Here is a 15,462-nt window from a genome sequence, read left to right on the forward strand (position 1 = left end):
ATTTAATCTGAATATTACTTTTGACGTGCACAGAGAAGTACCGATTTAAAAATATCCTTCCCAATACAGATACCCATAACTTGCGTATCGGTCGTTAGCGAGTACTGATTCGATACCAGTGTGTAATGTAAAAATCACACCCGTGTGAACTGAGCGGTGGTCCCCCCCCCCCCCCCCCCTTCCCCCCTGTGTGTGTGTGTGTGTGTGTGTGTGTGTGTGTGTGTGTGTGTGTGTGTGTGTGTGTGTGTGTGTGTGCGTGTGTGTGTGTGTGTGTGTGCCTGGTCTGGCCTGGCCTGAACAACAGCGCCCCTCCCTTAACATGTGTGGTCAGAAAAGGTTACTGCAGGCTACAGACAGACAGACAGACAGACACGCACGCAGTCAGACAGACAGACAGACCCACACACACGGCCACGTATAGGAGCGTTGTGACCACCGCTCAAAAACAATCTAGGACAGTGGATCTCAAAATGGGGTCCAGGGACCATCTGAGTTCTTTGAGGGGGTTCTAAATAAACACTTTGTTGGATTTCAATTTTCAGTAAACATAAACCAGGTTATTGCTGTAATCACTCTGTCTGTCTGTCTGTCTGTCTGTCTGTCTGTCTGTCTGTCTGTCTGTCTGTCTGATGAGTCATGTTCTCCCCCAAGAAAGAGTAAAGATGTTCAAAACAGCTATAAAGTGTCCAAGAGGAAGTGATGAATCAATAAAACGTAGAGGGCAGTAACAGGTAACAACAGCAGTAAAGTACAAGAGGTTCACAGACAGCCGGTGCCAAACAAACATCTAGGCTGAACTCTCAGCTGGAGAGGAGCAGAACAAGCTACTCTATAAATTGATCCGTCAAAGTATCGAGTGATTCGTGTTTGTTCACTGCTCCAGAGGCTTTACTCTGCTGGACTCGGTTTGAAAACACTTGGTGGAAGAAGTACTCTGATTGTCATATACCACAACAATACCACAATGTAAAAAATAATCTGTTTCAAGTTAAAGGACTCAACAGTACCATAGTTCCCTCTGCAAGTAGTGTTGTAGAAGACATGGAAATAGGGCTTGACGTTAAGGCTTGTCCTGTTGTCCGGGACAAGTAATAAATCCTTGCGGACAAGAAAAATGTCCATTGGACAAGTGGCTATTGGTTTCACATTTTCCGTGACGCTCCTAGCAGCTTTGTGCTGTATGTAAGCACTGCCTATACTATGGAGTTGAGGGAGCAAGGGGGGTCGTTAGCAGTCCCTTTGTTATTTATTCTATTTCAATGTCTGACTCTGAAATTACAGTGAAATGTCACCATTTTATCCGGACAAGTGACTTTTGTGCCCAGACAAGTGAATGGGAAATGTACTTGTCCAAAGGACAAGTGCCTCAGAAAGTTAATGTCAAGCCCTGGGAAATACTCAAGAAAAGTAAAAGTACAGTACATCAAAACTCTACTCTCGACCACTGAAAAACACCCAACAACTCTCTGTTGTGCAACTCTGTACGCAGGGTTGAACCCGCCTCCTGCGGATTAATAAATAAATCAGATGAAACTGATGAAGCTCCAGACCCCAATAGACGATGTGTTTCTATCCCGGCCGGGACCCCAACTTTCAAAAATACAGTACGTCACGAATTTACGGCTTAAGCCCTATTTCGTGAAAATGCCAGATTATTTTATCTTTTTGTGGAAAATCTTTTAATTTCGAGGGAAAGTTTCTTCTATAAAAATGGTTTAAATGTACTCCATACCGCAGTGGAATGGACGTGCGTTTGGCAGACCAATGTTTGCTATACAGTAGGGCATTATCGACTTGTGATTTTTGCAAGTTGACTCGACTCTTGAAGTCGACTTTATCGTTTAATGACGTCATCACATCACACACGTCCCCCCAATTATTTTGGGGGGTCCCCAGACGATTAACTTAATGTGAAACATTGTTTTCTAACTCAACTGTAAACAAACAAACATAAAGTTTAAGTGCATAGAGGGTATCTTCACATTTTTAAAGTGCCAATTTAAGTACTTTTTAATAAATCTAAAATGGCAAATTAAACATTGTCCAAATTGTCAAATATATAGAGTCAGAAATTGTGAAAATAGACGATCTACATGCTCACAACGCCTCGAATCCCAAATATATAGAGGCAGAAATTGTGAAAATAGCCGATGTACATGCTCACAACGCCTCGAATCGCGAGGCGTTGTGAGCATGTAGATAGAACGTTTTTTTTTCTTTTCTTTTTTGTTTAACTTCGACTTTCGACTTTCTCTGGTGGGAGTCGACTTGTGTAATGAAGTCGACTCTGTCGACTTTTCTGTTAATGCCCTACTATACAGTACATGAGGGGTCACACAGACAACCCTACTATACAGTACATGAGGGGTCACACAGACAACCCTACTATACAGTACATGAGGGGTCACACAGACAACCCTACTATACAGTACATGAGGGGTCACACAGACAACCCTACTATACAGTACATGAGGGGTCACACAGACAACCCTACTATACAGTACATGAGGGGTCACACAGACAACCCTACTATACAGTACATGAGGGGTCACACAGACAACCCTACTATACAGTACATGAGGGGTCACACAGACAACCCTACTATACAGTACATGAGGGGTCACACAGACAACCCTACTATACAGTACATGAGGGGTCACACAGACAACCCTACTATACAGTACATGAGGGGTCACACAGACAACCCTACTATACAGTACATGAGGGGTCACACAGACAACCCTACTATACAGTACATGAGGGGTCACACAGACAACCCTACTATACAGTACATGAGGGGTCACACAGACAATGGTCTCTCCTCCTTACCTTGTCTGAAAGCTCGTTCTCCACGTCCTTCTTGATCCTCCTCAGCATGAAGGGTTTGAGGATCATGTGCAGCCTGGACAGCTGGTCTGAAACCACAACACACATCACATCATAACGACACTAGGGATGGGATGATAAGCGATATTATCGTTTATCGTGATATAAAACACTCACAATAATCGTATTGTGGAGATTTAATTTATCGTGATATCGTCCTCTGTCAGACTGGGATCAATTCACCTTTTATTTGCAGAGCTGCATATCTGGTACCATTTAAACCCACTATCGGTAAAACATACTTATAATATACGTACTTGATAGTCTTTTTTTTCACTCTGAGTCTCAACCAAATCTCTTTGCCCCAAATATAATTGATCTACAAGCTTACAACGTGTCACAAATGTGTCGCGTTGTGAGCTTGTAGATCTGCTATTTTTTGGCAAATGTTCCGCCCCAGGATAATGGATGTTGGGGATTTTTGATTATCGCGATAATATCGAAAATCGTGATTTCTTTGGTCATAATCGTGACATGAAATCATCTCATATCGTCCCAACCCTACTACACACATAAACCACTGGACAGCTGGTCTGAAACGACAACACACACATCACAACAACACACATCAGATCACATCACAACATACATCTACACATAAACCATACACACAAACACACATCACATCACAGCTGGACAGCTGGTCTGCAACCACAACACACATAACAATACAAACAACACATCTACACATAAACCATACAACGCACACAATCACAACACATCACATCACATCACAACCTTCAGCAGGAACAAAACACATAAACCACAGGCTAATGGACCGGTGAAAAAAACACGTCAGCTCCTTTCTAAGCCAAAAGGCAGATATTACCCCTGCCCAAGTCCTAAATCAGACTTTTTCCTCTGAAGGCGGCAGCATCGGGTGGAATTCAACGAGCCCTCAACCATGCCGGAGATATGAACTCTTATATCGTCTGTGTCGGGTAGAAACCTCATATCTCCAAAACTTCTCCAGGATTCCAATGGTGGAAAAAGTACTCACATCTTGTGCTTAAGTAAAAGTATCATTACGGCACTGTAGACGTACTAGGTTACAAGTAAATGTTCATAATTCAAAATGTACTTAAAGTACCAAAAGTAAAAGTACTAAATGTTTGAAAATAGCCATGGTATAAAATAGGGCTAAAGTGGGTTAATGAGTGTTTTATAATATTATAATTTACACCTGCAAAGTAACTAGTAACTAAAGTTTTCAAATAAATGTAGTGGAGTAAAAGTACAATATTTGGATCCCAGATGTAGTGGAGTAGAAGTAAAATTATTGGAAATTCAAAAAGCATCAAAAGTAGCAGATCAACAAGCTGAAAACGCAGCATGTGGATTTGCTACTTCTGGTGCTTCTGTGTGACGCTGTAGTATGATCAAGTAGGCCGTTAATTTACGGGGGGAAAAAACACTAAAAGTGAGAATATGAAGATAAGAGTAACTCTCTGTCCAACACTGCAGAGAGGGGAGAGGGGGGAAAGCCCAGGAGCTGTGTGGGTTCTGAGTCCCTTTATGGAGAGGAGAGGTCTCTGTACGTGACTGAGGGGGGATTTTGAACAACAGAGAGGGGAACAGCCCAGACCTCCTGGGCTATGAAACACTTTGAACATTCTTTCAGCGAGCCTGGAGAGCTGTAGTCTGGACAGCAAACACACACATCACATCACAACTGAACACATAAACCACACGTTAATGGAGCGGAGAGAAAAAAACACATGATGTCAGCTGGCAGAGAAAGCAGTAAAGAAACACCCCCCCCCCCCAAACAGTTGGCTACAATAAGGTCTTTATATAAACAAATGTACTTTTCTTTTCTGATCTTTTTTGACTCGCTAACAGCGGGGCTCTCGGATGACAGAGTTATTCAGTCCGTCTGTCTGTCTGTTCACCTACTTTCCTCCCAAATAAGACACCAGGACTGTCAGGCAGAAACCTTGTACTGTATCTCCATATTTCAGCGAAAGTAGTTAAATTGGCAGATCTACAAGCTCACAGCGTGCCACATCACGAAACAGTGTGAGCTTGTAGATCAGTGTGAGCTTGTAGATCGAAGTGAAGAAGTTAGGGTTAGGGTCATTACAATGCTGATGAAGACCGAGTTGGTTAAAACATGTCCGTTTTGAGCCTGTTGTGAGGTAAATAAAAACTTTTAAAAGGAGATTTTGAGTGCTGGCAACTTCTTCACTTCGCATGTTCTTCTGAGCCGTGCACTGAAAAGACTGTATCTAAATTGGAGTGTTGCGGGCTTTCTGCTTTGTTGCAGGCATCTCTCTCAGCTTGTAGATCGACCATTTTTGCTATTTCTGAAACATTTTGAGAGTTAAAGTGGTGTGTCAGTGGGTTTTATAAGCTGGAGTTCACCTACTGTATGTCACACCGCCGATCCAACCGATATGTCTGAGACGTGGCCATGGTCATGCCTATATATGGGTGTTATCGGGTTTGTTTAAATGGTTATGTTTGAGTCAGAGTGACATGGCCGTGGTCCGTCCGCCTGACCACCATTCCCAATAAAGCCAATTTTAATTCAACATAGGATATTGAACCAATGAAAAGTATTACAAGATCTTGTGACTAAATAATAACTACATTGCATTCACAGTTGTCCATTTCCTGAAAAATACTGTTTCTTTTCCACCAGACAGCGGTGATATTTCAAAACATTACATAATGGATTGCCTTGTAATTTGCTGTTACTGATTTTGGTGACCTCACAAAAGGCACCGCACACCAGCTCTAGCATGACATTTATGTTTTAAATGCTTTTTAATCCTGGTAATCCATTTTATTTAATTTTAGAGCTGTTGTTGTACTCACTCTCGTCGATGGCCGACTTGTTCTCGGCGTGGCTCTCGATGTCCTTGGAGAACCACTCGTTGAACTCGTCGTGGGAGTCGAACAGCGTAGGCATGATGAAGTGGAGCAGAGCCCACAGCTGACACACACACGCACAGAGGTTTGTATTATTATACTTGTGAGGACATTTTAACCCATTTAGACCGGTACGCATATCTGTGTCCCCACTTTAACCATTATTTCATGCTTTTTAACTATTAAAAATAGCAGATATACAAGCTCACTGTAGATCACACACATACAGGAACACACACATGCACAATACTGACCTCAGCCATGGTGTTCTGGATGGGTGTTCCAGTGAGCAGCAGTCTGTTCCTACACTGGAACTGTAAGAGAATCTTCCATCGAACACTGTCCACACACGCACGCACGCACACACACACACACCCGCACACACGTCACCTATTAGCCGTATAGATCAACATTCAACTTCAGCAGTGACACAATCAGTAAGTGGGTTTCCATAAAACGGAAAGTCTGAACAACTAAATGAGAATTTTATGCACAAAATGTGATTTTTGGGAGTTGAAGTAGTAGGTGGCGCAATTTTACTAGTCAAGTGAGAAGCATATTATTGGACATGTATTACTGTTTTTCTCACAGGTAATTGGTTCCGTGAGACGAAACGTGACGCATGACATGAGTATAGAGCATTAACCAATTCATCTACCAGGGGCATTGACAACATATTCTTATGACTTCCTATCTAGTCAAGCTGTATAAACCATGAAGAAATAATAATTTAAAAAAGAGAGAGAAAAAGAATAAATAAAAAATAGCAAATATTCGACTTCGGTGTATAACCGCAAGGCGTTGTGTGCTTGTAGGTCGGCTATTTTCACTACTTTGAATCTTTTTTTAAATGATAAATACAAAACGAACGGTTCTGGACGTACAAGGTTTCCACCCGACAACAGCGATATCTAGATGTATATGTCACAGTTAGTTTGAGATTCAGTTAGATTGAGAAAAGGAGCGCTTGTTTTTAGGCACAAGGTGGAGCAGGCGGTAGCTCCTTCGGGGAACTAGGAATAATTTGACTGAGGTTAGGGTTAGGATTAGGGTTAGGTTTAGGCATAGTTTTACTGAGGTTAGGATTAGGGTTAGGTTTAGGCATAGTTTTACTGAGGTTAGGATTAGGGTTAGGTTTAGGCATAGCTTTACTGAGGTTAGGGTTAGGTTTAGGCATAGTTTTACTGAGGTTAGGGTTAGGATTAGGCATAGTAGCATTCACCAGGTTAGCATTCACCAGCGTGGGACTAATGCATGGGCTTCTTCCACATCCAGGTGAACAAAAACAAGCGCTCCTTTCCCAATCTAACTGGTTTCTCAAACTAACTGTAACATATATATAGTGTCTGTATAATAGTGTATACCTGGTGCTGCTCTTCAGGGCCTGGGCCTCGTCCAGGACCATGTACTGCCACTTCACCCTCTGGAAGTACTTCACGTCCTGGACCACCAGCTGGTAGCTGGTGATCACTACGTGGAACGGAGCGTTCTGTGTGTACACCGTTTTCTACGCACGCACGCACACACACACACACACACACACACACACACACACACACACACACACACACACACACACACACACACACACACACACACACACACACACACACACACACACACACACACACACACACAGAGAGAGAGAGAGAGAGAGAGAGAGAGAGGATGCTCCGTAAATTCACGATTGTTGCTGTCGAGTATTGCCTGGCTCCAGCCCATAGACCCGCCCACTCTCTGAGCGGACTGGTTCTCTTGGTCTGGTGTTGTCATATGACGCTTAACTTGATATGGTATCTTGGCGTACCAGCCAATGAAATCAATGCAAGACGGAGGAGGGGGTGGATCTAACTTTTGAAAATCAACAGAAACAGTGGAGGGGGGAGCTCAGCCAAAGCTCCCTTTGAACTTCAAAGGGGGGTTGTGCACACCTCGTTAGCATCAAAGACAACGACCTGTTTGATGCCTGTCATAGAGGAAAGGGGGAGGGGGAATATTTTTGTGTACACACAAGTCAAACACAACCCCTCCCACCAGATCTCTTGTGATTGGTAATTTCAAATTTCAAATCCCCTCCCCTTTGAAATCTCTTGTCAATGGGACAATGTCAGATCAAGTTCAGCGCAGAGTCTGAAATCAGGCTACCATAATTATTCAATTTGCTTGCGTTTTCGTGAATTAATGCCCTACTTGATCATACTATAGCATCTCACCAAAGCATCAAAACTAGAAGGTAACCACAAGCAGGTAGTAGCAGTAACCACAAGCTTGAAATGCTTCGCGAAGCAACATGTTTCAATCTTCAACTTTTAATGCCTTTGAATTTGAATCCTGAAAAGTAACAGTTTTGGACATATGACAGAGACAGTGTAATATTTATCCATCATTTCCATTGCATCATCATATCCTTACCTGGCTCCAGAATTTCCGAATGACCTTGCGGTCATGAGGGTTCCCCCAATACGGTAACACCTGAGGGACAGAAACAGACATGTTACAGGGAGAAAAAGAGCACTGAGTTGTGAAGCCAACTGCAGAAGCTATTATTCATATACTAGTCTTCACGGAAATATATTTTAAAATGTCTTAAATTATATTTTAGAATGACCATTTCTGATAAGCAGCAAGCTATATGCTTCGGTTATTTTGATTTATATTAGGACAAATTTGCACGACAGTAAACATGAAACGGAAGCGGGGAGGAGGGGTTCATATCCGCTTTATCCTTTTATTCTCAGAGCTTCCGTTGCTCCAGACTGTATGACGGAAGCATTTGAAAATGTGAGGGAGGCAACCGTCTACTACAGTATTGATGTCCAGGTTCATATCTCATAATTAAACTACAATTTCCGGTGCACTTTAAACACAAGACAGACATGCCAACACGCTGTGCGTGTGTGTGTGCGTGCAACACTGTAATAAAAGAGCACAGTGAGGTATAATGAGATATCACTGGCTGGTGTTTTTTATTAAACCACAGCAGATGTGATCAGCAGTCATCTCAGTCATCTCCTTCAGGCAAATCTGTGTCACTTAAGATTTGAACAACTTTAACCATTATGTTATGCTTTACCTGTTCAAAAATAGCAGATAGACACAGAAGCTTGTAGATCTGCTATTTTTGAAAAATCGTGAACATGTCTGCAAGTCTTTGAATGTTTTTGACCCGAGTCTATAAATGCCTTATAAATCCTTCTTCTAAATCAATGGTTCTCAACATTTTTACATGTCAAGGACCCCCATAATTACATGTATTTGGCCGCAGACTCCCCAATCCCCATCTCAAAATATGACCGGACCGGACCACCCAGAAGCAAAATTTGAGTACAAATGTTCGCTTAGAAAAATACATATTTTCAAAGATTTGCACACATTTTCACTACGGTACTTTTCAAAAAAAGCAGATCTACAAGCTTGCAGCGCTGTGAGTTGTATCTGTGAGCTATATCTGCTATTTTTCAATAGCTAGAAGTACAACATAATTAAGGCCCCTCCACCTTGGGCCCTAGTAACCCAGTCCCACTTTTCCCCCCCATTGTGACGCCCCAGCAGAAGTGAGCAGCAGTCATTTACAGTCAGTTTCCTTCATTAATCCCAGCGGTGTGATAAGAGCTGCTGACTGAAGGGATCACCACATGGAGGCTGAGCATCCATTGTGTTCCACTGGCTCTGCTTCATTCACAGGAATGTCAGCGCTCTTATCTGCAGCGTTGTGAAATTGGATATTTTCACAGCTCATTAGTTAAACACACACACACCGGTTTGATTTATCGTCAGCTCGAGTGATGCACGTTACTTTGGGTCACGTCACGTGTGTGTGCGGCGCGCGCGAGTGTGTGTGTGTACAGTGTACATGAGTGCAGTGGTGGAAAAAGTACTTGAATGTTTTACTTAAGTCAAAGTATCAATACTGTAATGTAGTAATACTGTGTTACAAGTAGAAGTACGGAATTCAAAATGTACTTGAGTAAAAGTATAAACGTATTGGCATCAATAAGCACTTAAAGTATCAAAAGTGAAAGTACAAAACGGAAGGTTTCCAGCTCTCCGTGGTTGAGTGTTGAAGTGTCCTTGAGCAAGACACTGAACTAACAAGTAGGTCGGGAGTGGCTTATTGTCGGTATCAGCCGGTAACACGTGGGAGTCTGTCCCCGTTACAATGCGCTAGACCCCTGGGAGATGGACTGCTGAGGTGCAGCGCCACACCTACCATCAGCTCCCAGTAAATGGTAAATGGTAAATGGTGCATTTATATAGCGCTTTTATCCAAAGCGTTTTACAGAGATTGTGCATTACATTCACCCATTCACGCACACATTCATACACCGGTGGCGGAGGAAACCATGCAAGCCACCAACCTGCTCACCGGGAGCAATGTGGGGTTCAGAGTCTTGCCCAAGGACCCTTCGACATTAACTCAGGGGGAGCCCGGATTCGAACTGGGAACCCTTCGGGAACCCTTCGTGCTCTAATAACGGTTTCTCTACCCCTGAGCTATGCCGCCCAGCTTGCAAAGCCGTGCTACTCATACGCTGAGTTGGCGGTGCCCGGAATCAAACCCATGACCTTGTGGTTCAAAGGCGAGAGCTCTACCGACTGAGCTACCCGGGACCATATTTTCAGCCGCTCAAACCGGGACGCAAACATGATAAATGTCTATGTAACCACTGAAAACAGCTACTATTATTTTAATTCAGCCAAAACCCAGGACAATTTTGAACTAAGTGAATGTTTAAAACCGGGACATATTAGCGTTTTAGAGATATTTGTCGGGACACCGGAACACACAGCTTGAAAACAGGACAGTGCACTGCCGGCCAAACCGTGTGTGTGTGTGTGTGTGTGTGTGTGTGTGTGTGTGTGTGTGTGAGAGAGAGAATGTCTGAATGTGATGCACACAAGTGCTCAGGATAAAACTGCTTTATAAATGACCTTTTTACCATTTACCAAAACTATCTCAGAGCTCAGACCTGTCAGTCTGAAGCAACACTGCCCTCTAGTGGCTCCTGCTAAGCCCTTCGGCATTCCAAGAACAATTTTACCTGACCATAATATGACCGTATTTTGGTGGTGTTTTGGGTCAGGGTTCTCAAACTTTTCAGGCCGCGACCCCCAAAATAATAATAAGAGTTGAGGCATAACATTTTCAAAATTTCTGCCTCTAATAACATGTAGATCTAATATTTGACAATTTGTAATTTTAGAGGTAAAATTTTAAATTTTAAATTGTCACTTTAGAAATGTGCAGATACCCTCCATACACTTAAACATTATGTCGGTTTGTTTACTGTTGAGAGAGAAAACATTGCACGTTAAGCTAATCATCTGGGGACCCCCCTGGAGGTCCCGACCCACAGGTTGAGAACCACTGTTTTGGGTGACGAGGAGAGGACTCACCTTGAACTTGGGGACAAAGCGTGTGAACTCCTGGTGCCAGTTGTTGAGCGTGGAGGCAGGAGAGATGATGAGGAACGGACCCCAGATGTTGTCTCTCTGCACAGCAACGACACACACAGGACACACATTCAACTCATGCTTCCTGTAACACTGTGTGTGTGTGTGTGTGTGTGTGTGTGTGTGTGTGTGGGGGGGGGGGGGGGGGGCTGCTTTAAAACATTTTTGCCTATAATGACATGATACCCAAATTAGGGATTCCAGGTTTAAAGTGGTAAAAAGTTGTGGGCATAATTGCCAATACAGACGCGACAGTAAAGTAAGATGAATGGTAGATATAGTAGTATAGAGGCTACGTGTATCTCTAGTGAGGAGTCTCACCTCAGCCAGGTGAGCCAGCAGGGCGATGCTCTGCACTGTCTTCCCCAAGCCCATCTCATCTGCCAAGATGCCATTAATACCCTGATGGAGAGAACAGAACATCACACACCTCACTAACTACATACAACACAGATGTTAGAATACATGATGAGAGAGGGAGAGAGAGAGAGAGAGAGAGAGAGAGCAAATGCATAATTCTTATGGTTTTGTAAGTTATATTTGCCTCAGTTGCAATGTAACAGCTCTGAGTACACATTAGTTCTAACTTCTATTCCCTCTCTATTGTACATACATTATTTTGCTTTGGTTGTACTGTTCCACTTTTGCTTTGGCAGTGTTATTGTATGTTTTCCCATGCCAATGAAGCCCTTTGAATTGAATTGAATTGTATTGAATTGAATTGAATGGAATTGAATATAATTTAACTGAACTGAGTGTGTGCGTGCGTGCATGTGTGTGTGCGTGCATACTTCTGCACTGTCAGCTTGTAAATCAGCCATTTTTGAAAAATATTGAAAATGTGTCCATCCATCCATCCATCTTCAACCGCTTATCCGGAATCGGGGGTGACAGTTCCAACTGAGACTTCCAGATTTCTTTATCCCGAGCAACTTCCTCCACTCCCTTGAGTATACCGAGGCGTTCCCAAGCCAGTCTGGAGATGTAATCCTTCCACCTGGTCTTTGGTCTGCCACGGGGTCTCCTCCCAGCGGGGCGTGCATTGAGGACTTTCCTAGGAAGGCGCTCGGTAATGTGCGCAAATCTTCTTTTTTAAAGCAAAACATTTTTAACTAAAATCTTTGCTTTTGGGGATTCCTGGCACAAACCACTTTCAGACAGTGGTCCTTAGCCTGAAAGAAGTTTGTGAACCAGAGACATGAGACATGTATAACATACTGACCTGTTCATAGAGGTTGGCCAGCCAGTTCATGCCTTTCAGCTGGTATCCCTTCAGCTTGCCGTTGAACATGATGGGCTGTGGGATCTCGTCGCCGGCGTGGATGGAGGGGTTGGCCAGGCTGTAGCTCTCTCCGAACCCCGAGCCCCCCGCCGCCACAGCCGCCGAGCTGCACGCAGGGGGAGCGTGCAAGCTAACGCCACCGGCATGCACGCTCACGCCAATGGGGCACGCACCGCGGCTGGGCTTAGCCTCCTCGTCAAATATCCTCGTCTGAACGGGGGAAAAACACTTGGATATTAGCAGGGAGATGGTGAGGGGAAGCACGTTGTTTGTGTGGGGGCGAGGGGTGGCGGAACATCTCTATCCATTGGTTTTTCTATACGTATACCAGCTGCTCAACTCAACTTGACTCTACTTGTTTTCTAATGCCAATAAAGCTCCTTTGAATTGAATTGCTTGTAAAGGTGTACTTACTCTCTCCTGGTGAATGTGGTAGGCTTCCCTGGCATTCCTCAGAGCCTGAGACTTGTAATAGTCACTGTCTGGAAACAGAACACAAAAGAAATGTTAATAAATGTAAACATGTGTACAGTATCGTAGTTAGTGATCTTAGGCGTCACTCCATTATACCCTGGGAATCATAGGGTCATCTTAGCATTGCTGCATGCGTCATATAAGAACTTGTTTTCCAAAAATAAACAAATCAGCCAGGAAATTCATAAGACCTTTGATTCTCAACTCTACATCACCCGGATTGGTAGTAAATCTCATGTTCATGGTGAAATTAAACAGAATGGCTGGCATCAAGGGCCATCAATCAAAATAAAGTCTGGCAGTCAGTGTGTTAAACTCATTCTTAGCCATTTACAATAGGCTTGTGCGCCTATACTGCCAGGAATTTTATTAATTTCCAAGTTAGCTTTAATCTAACCCAACAGGGATCATATTGTTGTAGAATGTAGTACTAGTACTATCCACTAGAGTGTGCCCAACGATAATCTCCTAGAGTCTGGACTAGCAAGTGGACAGCAGTAGACCCATAATGGCGGCGCCCATTGGCGGCCATTATGTCTCCCGGTCCGCCGAACGGGAGCTATAAAACACGATCCGAACGTCGTGCGCACGCCATTTACACTCGTTTTTGCTCTTGAGTGACCAATCTGTCAGTCCAGCCATTTTTTTCCGAATGAAAATCGGTCTAAATATGGTAAAGTTTGATAAGAAAAACGTCAACATTCAATGCTGTAAAAAGGCCCATTCTATGTTATGGCCGAACGACTTCCGGGTTACGTCATCGATGATGTCACTTCCTTCGAATATGTAACTTTAGACTAAAATTAAGCTAGAAAGGTCATTTATAGCTCAAAAAATGTCAAAAAAATACCAAAATGATCAGAAAATGATCCCCAAGGCGACGTTTGGCGATCTGGCTGCCTCACCCTCCTCAAAATGGCGATGGAAGGCGATTTGGCTGGCTAAGAGTTAATGTATTCGTGAATTCAGGCTTTCATTGACTTTAATGGGAAGATGGGAAAAAGACGGCCCAAAGTTTGGCACTTGACTCCTCCCAGTTTTCGTGGCACACACTCAAGCCATATGTCAAATCGCTTGGCTTCATCGGAAATGGTGTGCTTCCATTTTGCTAAGAGACATCATCTTGAATAGTTTTGTTTTGCCTACCATAGTCCTCGTGTCCAACGTTGACCATCACCCCTCCCCCGATGTCGATCTGTCTGTGGGAGGAGGTATCGTCCAGCCTCCTGAGGATGTCCTCCTGGCTGGCCTCTCCCGCTGTGGTCTTTCCCCCCATGAAGTGAGCGTACAGCTCTGTCTGCGTGATGAGGAAGTTCAGCTTACGCTGCTGGCGCTTAGCCTGGGGAGGGGAGGGGAGGAGAATAAATGAAAGAAGTTATCGAAAAAACACAGACAGCTCACGTAATAGGAGGACAGGACAGTAATAGGAGAGACAAGTCTGGAATTCAAAATGTAAAAGTACAAAATTGTACTTAAAGTAACAAAAATAGAAAGTACTATTTATGCTAAATGTCCCAAGTTTTCAAATGTATTCAAAAACTTTTGTAAAGTAAAAGTATCAAAAAATTGTACATACGTTCAGTACTTGTACTTAGTTACTTTACACCACTGGTCGTCACCTACCTCCCTCATCTCCTCGTCCAGTTTGCGTTGCTCCAGCGCCTCCTTCTCGGCCCTCTTGCGGTGCTCCTTCTCCACCTTGTCGTACTTCTTCCAGTAGAGCATCATCTCCTTGGTGAGGCGGCGGGCGCGAGGCAGCGTCTCCTTGCAGTTCTTCTGGGCCTGGATGGCGGCGCGGCGGACCTCCCTCATGCACTGGTGAGCCAACTGGACGGGACAACAACACACGTTCCACACTGTCAAGGCTGTGTTCATTTTGTTGACTTGAACCAGTGTTGATTTTGACAGCAAATTTTGATTTTGTCAAAATGTTGTCTTTTGAATAAAACTTCAGTTTTAATCATATTTTAGTCATCTGAAATGTTTTAGTTTTAGTCGACTAAATCTACAGTTGAATTTGTCGACTAAAATGTATTTATTTTGGCAAGCCTTGGTGGCTGACTTTACACTTGGTTGCAAGCTGGAAATAGCTGATCGACGCCATAAAGGCTTGCGAAAAGAATTATTTGTCGACAATATCAATTGTAGATTTAGTTGAATACATATTTTATTATTTAGTCGACTAAAACTAGAGATTCAGGTGAATAAAACATGATTAAAACTAAATCGAGATTTGCTGTCAAAATCAACACTAGGATATAGTCTGGCCACGTGAGGCTAGAAACAACATCTTTCTGCAGAAATGTGCATACGACGGTAAACAACATGGTGTCTTTCTGCAGAAATGTGCATACGACGGCATTTAACACGCGCCAAACCTCACTGCCTACCTTCTTCGCGTTGGTCAGGACAAGGTTCTTAGCAGACGTCTTCTGCTTGAATGTCTGTAAGAAAAGATATGAACGGGACAGTTACAACAGTGCAAATAATCA

General features: G+C 43.4%; 1 protein-coding gene across 5 annotated transcripts in view; it reads right to left on the minus strand.

Moving 5' to 3' along the window:
- ino80 (INO80 complex ATPase subunit) overlaps positions 1-15,462 on the minus strand; it is a 97,974-nt gene that overhangs the window by 69,254 nt on the left and 13,258 nt on the right. For all 5 annotated transcript variants that reach the window (XM_080744242.1, XM_080744241.1, XM_080744238.1 and 2 more), the window contains exons 9-20: positions 15,361-15,414; positions 14,594-14,797; positions 14,117-14,309; positions 12,911-12,978; positions 12,437-12,706; positions 11,536-11,616; positions 11,158-11,253; positions 8,173-8,232; positions 7,125-7,267; positions 6,015-6,099; positions 5,707-5,824; positions 2,830-2,915 (exon numbers count right to left, since the gene is read on the minus strand). In XM_080744242.1, the coding sequence (XP_080600368.1) occupies positions 2,830-2,915; positions 5,707-5,824; positions 6,015-6,099; positions 7,125-7,267; positions 8,173-8,232; positions 11,158-11,253; positions 11,536-11,616; positions 12,437-12,706; positions 12,911-12,978; positions 14,117-14,309; positions 14,594-14,797; positions 15,361-15,414 (1,458 nt within the window). The remainder of the gene's footprint in view (positions 1-2,829; positions 2,916-5,706; positions 5,825-6,014; positions 6,100-7,124; positions 7,268-8,172; positions 8,233-11,157; positions 11,254-11,535; positions 11,617-12,436; positions 12,707-12,910; positions 12,979-14,116; positions 14,310-14,593; positions 14,798-15,360; positions 15,415-15,462) is intronic.

This window comes from Nannobrachium achirus (genome assembly GCF_963921795.1).
Source record: "Nannobrachium achirus genome assembly, chromosome: 16".
Lineage (NCBI taxonomy): Eukaryota > Metazoa > Chordata > Actinopteri > Myctophiformes > Myctophidae > Nannobrachium > Nannobrachium achirus.